Source organism: Bombyx mori, chromosome 12, assembly GCF_030269925.1.
Source record: "Bombyx mori chromosome 12, ASM3026992v2".
Lineage (NCBI taxonomy): Eukaryota > Metazoa > Arthropoda > Insecta > Lepidoptera > Bombycidae > Bombyx > Bombyx mori.
Genome location: NC_085118.1, coordinates 15216195 through 15231514, shown reverse-complemented (window position 1 = coordinate 15231514; position 15320 = coordinate 15216195). Strand labels below are relative to the sequence as shown.

The following is a 15320-nucleotide window of genomic DNA, read 5'->3' as shown; positions in this document are numbered from 1 at the left end:
TTTATCATAAACTATTTTACTTACCGCATTATTATATATTGATGTAAACGATTTTAAACTTACCTCTTTCCTTTCAAATTGTGATTTTTTTTTAAAGTGTGTTACGATAAAAAAAGTTTGAGAAACACTGCTTTAAACAAAGAAAAGTAATTTGTTAGTGTGTGGATATATGACTGCTGTCGGAAGTGTTCGAAATCGTCTTTGGTGTACCTAGTTAATAGTGGGATTGTTAATAATCGTTTTTACCAATCTCAAAAATGGAGGTAACTAAATTGAACATTTATCGATAGGTGTATACAAAGCAAGATATTCGTGAAGTTGTCGAATATGGCCTAGAGAGGGGAGTTCGTGTTTTACCGGAATTTGATGCGCCCGCTCATGTGGGAGAGGGATGGCAGGACACCGGACTCACCGTGTGCTTTAAGGTAAGCTTACAAAATGACCAGGTTGATCTGAAAATTGTGGTTATAGCTAAAGGCATATTTAAGATATGAGGGTAATAAAAGGCTCCATAATACAGTGAAAGAATTGTCGAGGCGAATTGTGAAGAAATTTCTATTTTTATCTTCTTAGATTTTTTAATGAAGGGTTTCGAAATCAAAAAATAAGTTTCACGTTCGTTATAATCTTGAAAACTCAAGCGGATGTAAGTAATCGACCTGGTTCTACACGAATTTGAATATAAATGCCACTCCAGAGGTTCAAATCGGTTTCAATGCCCGAGAATATATTTTTTTTATTGCTTATATGGTTGGACGAGCTCATGGCCCACCTGTTGTAAAGTGGTTACCGGAGCCAATAGACATCTACAACGTTAACGCCGCCACCTACCTTGAGATATGACTTCTAAAGTCTTAGTTTAGTTACAACGGCTGCCCCACCCTCCAAACCGAAACGCATTACTGCTTCACGGTAGTTATAGGCAGGGTGGTGGTACCCACCCGTTTGGACTCACAAGAGGTTCTATCACCAGTAAGAACCATTTTCCCACACTCATGCTAATACAAGCTTCGAGAAAGAAATTTTAACGAACCATCTTTATGTGACCGGGATTGTTATTTGAACTAGGCGGAGCCGTGGACGAAATTCTGCGTGGAGCCGCCTTGTGGTCAACTGAACCCGACTAAAGAGGAACTTTACGACTACTTGGAAGATATTTACGTTGAAATGGCTGGTGAGTGATGATGATGATGATGATAATGGAGGTACCGATGAAGCTATTGGATGTGTACGATGGATCTAATAGGCTTCCGGCGTAGGAAATTTTGCTATTGTAAGATCTCGGTTATTTTGTCGTATAACAGTTTTTGAACTGTCTTCTCTCGGCTTGTTTATTTATCCCGCTCAAACGTGAACTATCAGAGCAGGATGGACGATCTGTTGAATTCCAGCGGTATGGATGGACGTATACGGATACGTCCCTGAGTTTAAGAGATAGCGCGGATTGCGTTTTGACCCTACATACACATAATCTTGTTTACTCCCTTATTAATGGGTGTTCGAAGAAAATAATTTGGCAAGAAAAGACTTTATTATTTTAGAATCCCGTTTTCTGTATGTTCGGGAAAGGTTTAAGAAGACAGCGATTGTAACAAAAGATTCCTCGGTAACCGCGTCTTTTTGGATCCTGATCGCAACAAACCATCCACTTTAAGTTGGGTACATATAGTAAATATTTCTATTATACCAACTTGCAGACATGTTTGGTACGAACTTCATTTTACGAAAGAGCTTAATAGTATAGCTTATTGTAATTTTGTTTTGACTTTTTCCTATCAACGACAGAGGCGTTTGAGAGCACCGACATGTTCCACATGGGAGGAGACGAGGTCAGCGAACGCTGTTGGAACTCCTCAGAGGAGATCCAGAACTTTATGATTCAGAACCGATGGAATTTGGACAAGAGCAGTTTCCTGAAGCTTTGGAACTACTTCCAGAAGAACGCTCAAGACAGAGCGTATAAGGTACTTCCATTTAAGTTGTTAATAAAATTAATTTTCAAAATTTTTTGTATCTTATTCACGAGAGACAATGCATTGAGATACTGTTTTTTATTTTTATTTTTTAGATGTGTGGACGAGCTCACGGCCCACCTGGTGTTAAGTGGTAACTGGAGCTATAGACATCTACAACGTAAATGCGCCACCCACCTTGAGATATTAGTTCTAAGGTCTCAAGTATAGTTACAACGGCTGCCCCACCCTTCAAACTGAAACGCATTACTGCTTCACTGCCGAAATAGGTAGGGTGGTGGTACCTACCCGGACTCACAAGAGGTCAATACCACCAGTAAACTACTGTCCGGCCGATCACTGAACTATTAAAGTACTTTACCAAATAAATTATGGATTTATGTGTCAAATAATAAATTTGATACTTGTGTTCACATGTCACGACAGATTTTAAGTGCAGCGTTGCTAATTTACCAGATATATTGCTGAAGAAAAAAAAAGCAATGTGGCCAGTTTTTTTTCTATCATTTCATGAAAAAATGCTCCTCTAGTTGAAAATGGTGTCCAGTAATTAGGTTCGAAGTCTATCGGGTAATTGTTCAGTACAAGGACGCACAAATAGCGCTTTGTGACACCACAGTATACATATCCCTAGTCGCTAACTGATTTTGTGTGTGTGTTTGTTGTGTGCGTTTTTTTCTGTAGCAGATGTGACCAGTCGCAATCGAACAAAAGGGTGCGTGTACTTATGTACGCGCGTAAGAAGTTATACTTTATTTTTATAATTTTAATTTTTTTTTTAAATATTGAATAATTAATAATAAATATTTAACGTTAATAATTTAATAATATTTAGTGTGAATTATATTAAATAATAATTTTGTCATTTATATTACTAAAAAATGAATGCTAATAACACTTTTTTTTACGAGTGTAAATGCGCGAAAGTTCACCTGCGGCTATATTCAGACTCGCCAAGTTACGTCGGTCATATTGTAATGAGCGAAATAGTGGGCAACTTCATTTCTGACGGTAAATCGCGCGCATTGTAAAATTTCACTCTCATCAATTTTTAATAACGCGCCTAAAGAAGTATAACTTCAAAAAAAAACCACTATCTACATCTACTCCACAGATTTAATTGTTCTTTTATATTCTAATTATTTCAGGCCTTCGGTAAACGACTGCCTCTGATTCTATGGACCAGCACATTGACCGACTACACTCACGTAGAGAAATTCTTGGACAAAGACGAATACATCATACAGGTAAGATACTTATGTGTTGATGCTCATGGACATCACCACGTTAGCGCTACTCTAAGGAAGTGGAAGTTTTATGATATTGGAACAGCGCCAATCATGCTGAAGAAAGAAAGAAAGCATATTGAAAATGAGTTATTAAGTTAAAAGCAGCGTGTATGCTTTGTCATTATTTGACATGCGAATTTGAGTGCAGTGCAAGATATTGTATAATTTAACATTCATTCATCCATAATTCAAATAATAATAAAAAAATCCAATTATTTTCAATATCGTCCCTAAGAAAATCATTTATGTGATAATCATTTTCACTAATAAAATTATCTTTTAGATTTTTCATAAAATGAAAATCGTCTAGGTCTCTTGATTTCTTTGGTAGTTTATTAAATATCCTAACGCTCATACCTAGTATACTATAAATCTTTAATGTGGTTTTGGATTTTGGAAAACATAGTTTATCGTCGCGTCGATTTCTATTTACCACATTAGACATCTTGGTGAATCTATTGGGACAAGTTTTAACAAAAGATGCAACTTCGTATATGAGGCCGTCAGCGCAAAAGCGGCCTAAGCTTATCATAGTTATTATGAAGCAGTGAGGTTTAAGTTTTCATGAATTTGAATTAAAAAAAACAATACGCGCAAAAATAATGTTTACAAAGCCATCTGCTATCTATGGGTGAAACTATGGATAGGCCGGTTTTGCATCATAATTGAATATATTGTAAATAAATTGAAATATACCTATACATATAAGCATGATTGTGGGTCAGGCCACTATTGCGCTGACGGCCTCATATATATAGTCAGTGGCTCTAAATTCCAAAAGAAGGTCACAGGTGGGCGCATCACGATGCTCAGCAATGAGCAATCGACTGAAGGAGGAGAGTCTATAATTCGAATACTTTTCACTTCAGGTCTGGACCACTGGAGCCGACCCACAAATTCAAGGTTTACTCCAGAAAGGATATCGCCTGATCATGTCAAATTATGACGCTCTATACTTTGACTGTGGATTCGGGGCATGGGTTGGGTCTGGTAAGCTCTTTAATCTATACTCAAAAGCAGTACAGCGCTTTACGCGTCCCATACGACCAGGGCCGGATTTAAACTTAATGCGACTCCTGGGCACCATAAAAAAATCCGCCCCAATACTGGAACTTTACCTAAGCTTATGGTTTGTATATTTTATTTTTCAAAATTAAAATAACTAATTTATTGCGGAACAATGCGTTCAGGGCGTAGTTGGGGCTGCCTCGGTTCTGTAGCGCGCCGGGAATGTTTGTTCGTCGTCGACGAATCGTCGGGTGTTTTACTGCTGGTAGGACCTCTTGTGAATCCGCACGGGTAGGTACCACCACCCTACCTATTTCTGCCGTGAAGCAGTAATTCGGTTTGAAGGGTGGGGCAGGCGTTGCAACTATACTGAGACCTTAGAACTTATGTCTCAAGGTGGGTGGGCATTTACGTTGTAGATGTCTGTGGGCTCCGGTACCCGCTTAACACCAGATGGGCTGTGAGCTCGTCCAACCATCTAACCAATAAAAATAATAATAAATATTATATTAATAGTTATGCATTATTAATATTTAATTATTTTGACAGTAATTTCTGTTTTTAAACAATAAAATAAACATTAAACATATTCTGAATATTTTCACATCAAAACAGTATCTATTAATTAAGGTAGAATAACAGTTTCATTTTACTAATGATCCCATCTAGGCAATAAAAAAAATTAAAAAAAATCTATGACGTCACATGATGTCCGGCTGAATGAGGATATTTGATGTTAAATTTTAGTGCTGTATGTAGAATATATATATTTTCAGGTAATAATTGGTGTTCACCGTACATCGGGTGGCAGAAAGTGTACGGTAACAGTCCAGCGGTGATGGCGCTCTCGTACCGAGATCAGATCTTAGGTAAATATTTTTGAAACCCATAATTTTTAATCGGTTTTTGTAATGGAGAATCTCGATCCGGTCCGGTTTTTTTTTGGAACCAAGTTCCTTATGAGACGTTGCGGAGGGATACCCTAACCGGGAAAAAACCGTCCGTAACGTAAGATTTTTATTTACTTTAATTATCTTTGCGGTCATTCCGTTTTATGATTGCAGTTAATGGTAGACTAATGGAATAGGATATATGAATCACAGAGAAATATAAAAAAGTATTCTAAGAAAGATACATAGTTACGATTTTATCAATTTATTTGTAAATAGTATTGATGTGTTTACTGCGTGTGTGAACCAATTGATACTCCTCATCAGCGCAACAAACACCACAAGGTCAACCCCACGGCCCTTGAGACATGAAATCTGACTTCAATTGTATAGTGTCCTGGCTGTCATGCAACTGGAACCCATGATAGCTCAGTGGCGGAAATTGACGGGTCAGTGGTACCTACCTGTCGTGCTTACAATACGTCCTACCAGCGTGTACAATGACATGATCTTTCCCGTATGTTTCGTAAAGTTGCAGAAAGTCTTTTAGCAACTTTAGCAGCTTTACTGGTGGTAGGACCTCTTGTGAGTCCGCGCGGGTAAGTACCACCGCCCTGCCAATTTCTGCCGTGTAGCAGTAATGTGTTTCGGTTTGAATGATGGGGCAGCCGTTGTAACTATACTTGAGACCTTAGAACTTATATCTTAAGGTGGGTGGCGCATTTACGTCGTAGATGTCTATGAGTTCCAGTAACCACTTAACACCAGGTGGGCTGTGAGCTCGTCCACCCATCTAGGCAATAAAAAAAAGATGTGCAATGTCGTGGGACACCGGAAGTTCCTTATTATAAAAATATTAATTTTAAGTTCTATTCGAGGTATAAAGAAATCATTATTCGGGTATACATTTTTTATTATGATTTTTTTATTGATAAAAATAAAATAAAAAACTACTTTACAAAGTTATCAACTTCATTTTATCCACAATGATTTATAAAAAATATAATATATAATAAAAATATATTATTTTTTGTACGTTATTACAAAGTTAATTCGTACACTGTGTGCGGTACTATTAAAAATCTTACGTTACGGACGTTTTTTCCCGGTTAGGGTATCCCTCCGCATCGTCCCATAAGGAAATTCGTTCTAAAAAAATCGCTCGGAGCTATCGGAACTTATTTCATTTGTTTGTTCTATAATTGGCAAGGTGGTGAAGTAGCGCTGTGGTCCGAGCAGTCGGACCCTGCCACGCTGGACGGCCGACTGTGGCCCAGAGCGGCTGCCTTCGCCGAGCGCATGTGGGCCGAACCTTCCACCGCGTGGCAGGACGCCGAGCACCGGATGCTCCATGTCAGGTAAGGATCTGCCCACTCAAGCCTATTTATTAAGGGATGTTAATGGGCCAAATATCCGCACCTACTGGTAGAGAGAGAGAGAGAGAGAGAGAGAGAGTATTCTTTATTGTACACCAAAAAACAAATACACATTGCGATACATTAAATACAAAAAAGTACAATTGGCGGTCTTATCGCTAAGAGCGATCTCTTTCAGACAACCATCAGGTGGACAAGAATCATTTGTCATCATCATGAATTACGCGCGGTGTACCAATCTAGTGAAATATACCTAGTCAGGTCATAAATTCTGTCACATGTTTAATGTAAAATAATTGAAACAAGTTTATTCATTATGTAACCATTCATATACCAAAATGAACTTAACAAAACATAGATTCTTATGACACTAAAGTTTATTCAAAATGACCTCCGTGATTTTGAATACAGACCTTCAATCTGCGCGGCCAGTCGTCTATGGCAGCACGAACGAGGTCCGTGTCAATATCGGCGGCTGCCTTAATCAAGGATGTCTTGAGTGACTCCAAATTGGGATGAGGCTTTGAGCACGCCTTTTCCTCCAAGTGTTGCCATATCTTGTAATCTAACGGATTCAAATCTGGACTGGAGGAGGGCCAGTCTTCGTGCCGGATGAAGTCGATTTCACGCGCCGCCAGCCAGTCTTGTGTGCTCTTCGCTCTATGAGCTGGCGCCGAATCTTGTTGGAATACCCAGTGCCTGTTATTGAACATGGTATGAGAAACAGGTTCCACAACGTTCGCCAGGACTGTATTTTGATACACAACTGCATTCGTTTTTACACCTTTCTCACAAAAATGTACCTCTGTTAAGCCCCAATAAGAAACTCTCAACCATACCATGAGCGAGGATGGAAAATGACCTCGTTGGACACGCGGAATACGGTTGCTCGCTTCTTCACTACTGTGTGCGTACACCTTATCATTTTGTTTGTTGTAGCTCTCTTCTACGGTAAAATTTTTTTCATCCGAAAAAAGAATTTCCCGATATTTTTTTCCCGCGTACCGCTTCAACAAAGCGCGGCATCTCTTCAGTCTCAGGTCCATTAGACGAGCATTCAAACGATGTCCTGTTTTTCTTCGATATGCCCGAAGCCCTAAGTCTTCATTTAAAACCCTTTTCACCGTGGTTCTGCTTAACCCCATCTGAAGGGCCAACAGTTTCTGCTTACGTTTGGGATTTCTTTGAATTCGCGCCTTCACAGCTTTTATCACTGCTGGAGTCCTAACAGACCGAGGGCGACCACTTCTTGACCTGTCATCTACACTAGAGTCTTCATTGTATCGTTTGATGGTACGATAAACGAATCTTTTGGTTATATTCAAATTTTTCAGTATGTTAAAAAATTGAATTGGCGCGTAACCGCAACGATGCAACGCAATAACTGCAACATGGCCTTCTTTAAGCGTCCACTCCATATTTAAAAATGAGTAAAATTCTAAAAGTATACATTTTTATTTTCATGAACAATTCGAAATTCGAATTCAATAAACTTTTTTGTTTCCAGCATTCTAAAAGAAAAGTTTTTACTGTGTGACAATATTTATGACCTGACTAGTTATATATGTACACTTACATATACACATACATACACACATACATACATACATAAACATAGGTACATACATATATCCGTAAATATACATACAATTAATACACAATGTAATATAATAATTATTATTAAAAATTAAAAATATACCTCCTTACCTCCTTATTTGTTACTGTCCCAATAAGTCCTGGCCTGATTGAAAATTCAATCTGTGTGTTTGTCTCAGGATAAAGCATCTTTGAATTAAGGTCAACTGATTGGATTGTAGTGACAGACACGCGAAACATTAGGCCTGGATCTCAATTGCATTGTACCTTATTAAACCCTTTAAGCCTTATTGTATCCCTTATATCCTTTTCTACCCCATATAAATTATTCTACTTTTTTTACTTCAATTTCTGCCATATACTATCTGGCTTTGGAATGTGCTACCCTCCACGGTGTTTCCCGAGCGCTATGACATGTCCTTCTTCAAACGAGGCTTGTGGAGAGTATTAAGCGGTAGGCAGCGGCTTGGCTCTGCCCCTAGCATTGCTGAAGTTCATAGGTGACGGTAACCACTCACCATCGTGGTGGGCCGTATGCTCGTCTGCCTACAAGGGCAATAAAAATATATATATATATATACAATTGGCATAACAGGCGACTTATCTCTGATGGTAAGACGACTGTATATACAGTTGTATTATCTGACTTGCGTAACCGATTAACGTGTAACTAGATATACCGCGAACTCGTGCCTCCACTAATGTATAAGAAACGAAATATATCTATTTAATACATTTTGTTTATTTAATTTTTTCAACAGAGAACGTTTGGTAAGAATGGGAATTCAAGCTGAATCGCTTGAGCCGGAGTGGTGCTATCAGAATCAAGGACTTTGCTATGGTTAGAGTTCATAGACAACGCGAAGAGGATGTGCTGCCAGCCTTATGAATAATAAATAACAAAGACAGACAATACTATCCTAAAACTCATCGCAACTTTTTTCGAATAACCAAAATAAAGAGGAATTCCTTTGCTTTATTTTGTTACATGAAAAAATGGTGTTTTTTAACAACAAGATTTTTTGGGCGAAAATACAATTTGAAATAAAAAGTAAGCACTTACTTTGCCAGCTTAAAAAAATATAAGCGAAATAATAATGTTAGAAAATGAAAACAAAATGTATAATGTTAAAATAGGATTTTTTTTATTCAGTTAACAAATATTATCATAATTTAGTTTTATTTTGTGTATAAAATAATTAAAAAAAATACCATTTCCCCGAGATGTTCTATTTCCGTAGAGCATTAAAATACACCAGTTACTGCCATTATTTGCATAATAATAAGAGTATTTTGAGATTACATGACATTATAATAATAATTAAGTTTATAAAATATATTAAATTAAAGATTTAAAAGTTTGTAAATTAATCGTGATCAAAACGTGTATTCGCGTTGTATAATTGTGTACTTTATAGCATATATTGTATTTTTTAAGCCAAGTCTTTTTAAATCTTTCAGTGCACATGCATTTCTACAGTAAAAAATAAATCATCTACACTGTTGACATATTAATATGTCATGTCAGCGGGTATCCGCAAAATTTCAAATTCCTGTCATTGTGGTTAGTTATATGACAAAGGGTTTGAGAACCTAGCGTTTATTTTGTACAATTTAATTACTGTTTATTCTACATTTGAAAACGATGTTGACATGATAATAAGATGAATACAATTTTGTTCCATCAATTAATGAAACGAAAATAAAAAATAAAACGAACGAGAGATTAAAACAGTAAAATGTTTTAAGTATAAATGGTAAAATTTTTCAATAAAAAATACATACGTCCAAAACAGAGTTACGATCGGATTTTTTGTCACAAATTATTTAAGTTGATAACAATTCAGTCTCGAGATATTATTCATTTCATAAATTTTACGTTGCTCCAGAGAAAATGCTATATTTGTACAAGATCTCGACAATGTATATATTTCGACAAAAGTTATTTCGATTCGTGATTGCTTCTTACACTTTATAGTTTTAAACAATTATTGTTAAGAAACCTGACATAAGCAATAAGTGCGTTTATAAGTGTGGAAACATTTTTGGAATATCTTCACGAGAAGATATAAATAAGATTAATACTCATATCAAATATTTTTAAATCGTTTTACTACGTATATATTTTAACGTATTTCTATCGTCACATATTATTACTAAATTGTAATACTTATACAGCATTTACTATTTACACATTAAATTAGATATTATTATACTATATACTTCATGAGCACGTGTGTGTTTTCATGTTCTTGTGACTTATTAATGTACACTTATTGGTATTTTTAATAAAATTCTGCATAATAAAAAACGGTATTTTCATTATTTTCGCCAGTTCGTTGACAGACAAAAGAGGTATTGCGCAAAACAAACAATTTATTCAAATAAATACTTAAACTAAAACATAAATTAATTATTTCTCGCAAATCCTCTGTTATTGAAGCCGAGTAGATTGCCACCGACACCATTGTTGAATGGTCTGCCCGCGCCAACGTTATTTTGCCCGATCAGACCGCGGTCATCGCTAATTATGCCAACATTACCGGTGCCACACTCGTACAAGACAGTGCCAATGCCGTTGTCAGGTATGGTACCCTCAACATTCACGGTTCCAACGAACGGCATCTTTCCAGTTACCGAAACACTGCCATCCATCATTAAGTTCTCAGCTAATATCGACAGTCCAGTCGGCGATAGAGCTGTGCTACTAGTTACAGCTAATTTTGAAACGGTACCCAGGTTAGACGGATTTAGGCCAGTCAAAGTAGCTAGCGTCTTCTTATGATTAGCTAAGTCAAGGTTGCTATAATTAGGTAAGTTTGTTCCAGCGAAAGCGTTGCTTACTGAGTTGGAATTTGTTAGTGGACCAACCGTTAAGCTGTTTACCGGGTTTATCATGTTGTTTAAAGACGCGGCTGTTACACTATTCGCTATTCCATTAAAAGCATTCTGATTCGACAAGTCTAATGAATTCGTCGAGAACCCGGGATTGTTAAGTATAATATTCGAATTACCAGTGGGAGTAGACGGTAATGGGTTCGTTAAAAAAGCTGGATTCGTTACAGTATTTCCAAAAGTTCCAGCAGTTCCTGCAAATGGATTTCCGATTAATCCTGCTTGATTAATCAAATTATCGATGCCCGCACCTCTCACTGATCTGACGTTTCCATCAATAGCTGCTCTATTAGTCAGGCCGTTACTTAAGCAATTCGAGAATCCTGATACCGCCGTACCAGTACCAAAGCTGTTAGGGAATCCTTTGAAGCCTGATAGACTGTTAGAAATTTGATTTGCCGGACTGTTCATGAAACTGGACTGAAATGGAAATTGGTTGCCGATTCCACCGAAAAGCGTTCCTCTAGAAGATCTATTCAAATTGCTAATATTATTTGGATCGGTCAATGGTTCCGGAGCGTTGTTCTGAAATGATAGAAGTCCGCTGCCGAGTCCCTGGTTGTCCATGTTATTAATCGTAGGTACATTTCCACCAATTTGATTTGAATTTAACAAAAAACCAGTTGTATCACCATTGCTGATGGCCACATCTCCGGTGCTTAAACCATTGCCAATAGACTGTGCTAAATTTATCTGAAACAGGAAGATACACATACGTGACAAAAAAAATATTGAACAACTGGGAAACGATATAGTTTTGCATCGGTACACAGCTAAATAATAAAGTTAAATTCTTACCCGCAATAGAGTTACGATAAGTATTAACAGCTTTAATTTAAAAGTCATCGCTCACAATGTTAATGCACACTGATATCAATTTCAAATAAATATTAGTAAGACTGTATATAGGTAGTATTCACAAACTGAATGAAAAAGGGTCTATGCAAATCATTTATAGTAATGATTTTTATCTTCTATCTTGATTGTGTGATGTTATGTAAGGAAACCCTGATTAAACATTATATTTTCACAATAACTCGATAGCTCGTAGAATTTTGTAATTGAATTAGGAAAGAAATACAGAAATAAGCATAGGTTTCTTATTCTTGAGATAACTATTTGCGTTATCGCGTTGATCAATAGTAAAGTTGAAGAATTTTGTATTGATTCAATATGTAATCATTGATAAATTTATAGAGTTATTATAATTGGATTTTTTCTAAGGTTACGGACTGTCATAATGTGTTGGTAGGGCTCGCAAGGGTAAAAAGTGTTTTAAATTATTTAAGCTGCGCTCTCCCTTACTTAAGAGATAGTTGAGTGTTTGCAGGATATATAATGGTCTTTTTTTATTTTAATGATTTATTGCTTAGATGGTTGGATGAGCTCACAGCCCACCTGGTGTTATGTGGTTACAGGAGCCCATAGACATCTACAACGTAAATGCGCTACCCACATTGAGATATATGTTGTAAGGTCTGAGTATAGTTACAACGGCTGTCCCTCCACTCACACTGAAACGCATTATTGCTTCACAGTAGAAATAGGCAGGGTGGTGGTACCTACCCGTGCGGACTCAACCACCAGTAATTACGCAAATTATAATTTTGCGGCTTTGATTTTTATTACACGATGTTATTCCTTCACCGTGGAAGTAAATCGGGAACATTTGTTAAATATGTATTCCATTAGAAAAATTGGTACCCGCCTGCGGGATTCAAACACCGTTGCATCGGTGGGTACGAATGCACCGGACGTCTATCCTTTAGGCCACGACGACTTCAAAGTTATTCTCGAAATAATAATGAACCTGAAAGATTACAACAATATTTAACTTATTTAATTCAACAATATTTTATTTATTTCAGTTTAATTAAATATGGAAGCCGCGCGTATCTCTGCTGAACCTAATTCCTAGTAACTGTAAAGTATTGGGTGCGTGCAATGTGATAAAATTAAATATGAGTAAAACAATTTTTTGTAAATATTTGTCTAAAAATTAAGAATGATTAAACAGTGCTTTAAAATCGAGAATGACAAAACCTTAGAACGATAGTTCATACGTAAGCCTAGTTCGATAGTTTAGAAGGATAATACTCTTCCTTCCATTTGAGAATAGATTTTTTTGTTTTGAAAATACTGATGAGCTCTAGTGTTATTAATAATTTTTTTTGATACAGGTTTTTTTCTGTCTACATAAAAAAATGACTATGTCAAAACAAAAGGGAAAATGTCATAGGTAAGTAAAATTGTATGTAAAAAAGTTGTATGTATGTACAATTGTATGTATGTAGATAAAATGATTTCTTTTTTCCTAAAAAAAGAACTAAATGTCTTCGTGACAATGAGTGGGTATTGCTCGGTGAGTTCTTGGTGATTATGAGCAAATTTTGTCAACTCGGCGATAATTATTTATTCGTCTTTAATATTATAAAAAACTTCAGAGGTGTCAAGGGACACCCGGATGGAACGAAGTTCCTTTCGATTAATTAGTGAAGGAATTGTATTTTTTTTTTTAAGTTATAATAATAAATTACGGCATTATGAAGAAGAAAAAAACAATACTATGAACTAAATTACTATTGTTGAAACGCTATCTCGAGAAACTGTACTCATTACGCGGACCAATCGGATACGAGCAATGTCACGCGATAAGCGCCTACACGTTGATTGGTCAGAATGACGGATCTAAAAAGTGTCGTGACAACTTTTCGTAAGAATTTTTTCCGTCTAGCCCCCTTTCACAACGCGCGATCAGGAACTTCGTTCCAGATGTGATGATGCATTTGTCTGTTTGTATATCCTTCCTTCACGCCGAAACGAAACAATGGATTAATGATTGAAAAGTGATACTTTGAGGTCGGAATCAAGACATGGGCTACCTCTTATACCGAAACAACATTTCGTTCTCACGGGAAACAGTATTACTATCTTTAAAAAAATTACGTGACACATTTTGACAAATTAATTTATACTTATCTTGACGACGTGGGCGAAGCTGCGCGTGTGATATCTAAATATAGGTTGTAAATTGCCATCAGAAGGGAAGGGAATGAAAGGACAGGACATTGCGATTGACGTTCTTTGATCTCATGCGAGGTTCCACATAGGTCATCATAGCTTTTTAGTTTTTTGAAAGTTACATTAGTTACTATTTGTAATTCAGTTAGTCTGTGGATAACGAGAGCTAAGTTTTGGTAGCACGTCATCACTTTTTTAAATTAAATCTCATTCTTAAATTTATCTTAATGCCTAGTTTAAGTTAGCTGTAAGTTTCTCTTTCAATTTTGTATGCCAAGAGGCAGAATGTACTGGGGTTGAATATATTTTATACTAAGACCATACTTGTACCTGTATTCTACACAAATAAATTATTGTTATTATAATATTATTTCCTTTGACATTAGGTTGCGTATTACAAAAAAATGAGAAAGTGAGACAATATAAAATTATTACAATACATAAACGCAGAATTTTTAGATGACAAAAAACAGCTAAGCATCTTCGTATTTCTAACGTACCTAGAAATTTATTCTACTTCATCTTATATAGTTTAATTCAATAATAATAATAATGATAATAAGGACATATTAATAAAATATTTAGACTCTGCCCACGAGACTACCGCCATCTGGCATGTTGATTCAACCATCATTGTTCCAATAGTTGTGTCGGTACACGGTTTGATAGCGAAAAGTTTCGATCAACACCTTAAGAAACTTTCGTTATCCAGCTGGGTTAGGGACCTGATACAGAGGGCAGCTATCCTTGATACTGTGCGTATCGTGAGGAGGTTCCTCACTGAAGTCCTAGCTACTGATTGCTAGTGTCGTAGACACCGCGGCAATCTATTTTTATCACGGAATAGATAAATAAGGTTGGAAAGGCCTTTGCTCTAATTTTGTATTAGAACCAGTGTCGCCGCTTCATCCCCACTATTTTAATTTCTACACATACACATACTGTGATTACAAGTACTTCGCACACAACAAAAACACCCACACATAAATCTCAGGGCAGATATTCGTTCACAAACTAGCACAAAACTCCCGTAGGCATACACACTAACACACGCAAAAGGCAATAAAAATGTTCATACACGCTAGTGCTTGATAAAATCGATATTCTTTATCGATAAATTATCTGATGAATGAATGGAGAAAATGAAACATGAAATAAATATTGAAAAAGAAAACTATTTTACTTTTATTAATTACAAATAGTCACTGTCCCTGGAATAAAACGTATTTGTTAAGCAGTTGGCGCTTGCTATTAATTGCGAATGAATTTTTC

General features: G+C 36.4%; 2 protein-coding genes across 5 annotated transcripts in view; one reads left to right on the top strand and one right to left on the bottom strand.

The window, feature by feature from the left end:
* LOC693032 (chitooligosaccharidolytic beta-N-acetylglucosaminidase) overlaps positions 1-10443 on the top strand; it is a 53710-nt gene extending 43267 nt beyond the window's left edge. For all 3 annotated transcript variants that reach the window (XM_038014419.2, XM_038014418.2, NM_001044001.1), the window contains 8 exon segments: positions 291-425; positions 1069-1174; positions 1786-1964; positions 3122-3220; positions 4132-4252; positions 5047-5139; positions 6371-6518; positions 8894-10443. In XM_038014419.2, the coding sequence (XP_037870347.2) occupies positions 291-425; positions 1069-1174; positions 1786-1964; positions 3122-3220; positions 4132-4252; positions 5047-5139; positions 6371-6518; positions 8894-8978 (966 nt within the window). In that variant the 3' untranslated portion in view covers positions 8979-10443.
* Positions 10444-10490: 47 nt separating this feature from the next.
* LOC101742779 (uncharacterized) lies at positions 10491-14127 on the bottom strand. 2 transcript variants are annotated; one of them, XM_004924674.5, is made up of 2 exons: positions 11826-14127; positions 10491-11720 (listed from the first exon to the last, which is right to left on the bottom strand). In XM_004924674.5, exons 1-2 carry the CDS (start codon positions 11871-11873, stop codon positions 10542-10544), a joined length of 1227 nt encoding a protein of 408 aa, XP_004924731.3. In that variant the 5' UTR covers positions 11874-14127; the 3' UTR covers positions 10491-10541. The 2 variants fall into 2 exon arrangements, with proteins under 2 accessions (XP_004924731.3, XP_062527572.1); XM_062671588.1 differs by having other exon boundaries at positions 14003-14048.
* Between the last annotated feature and the right edge of the window lie 1193 nt (positions 14128-15320).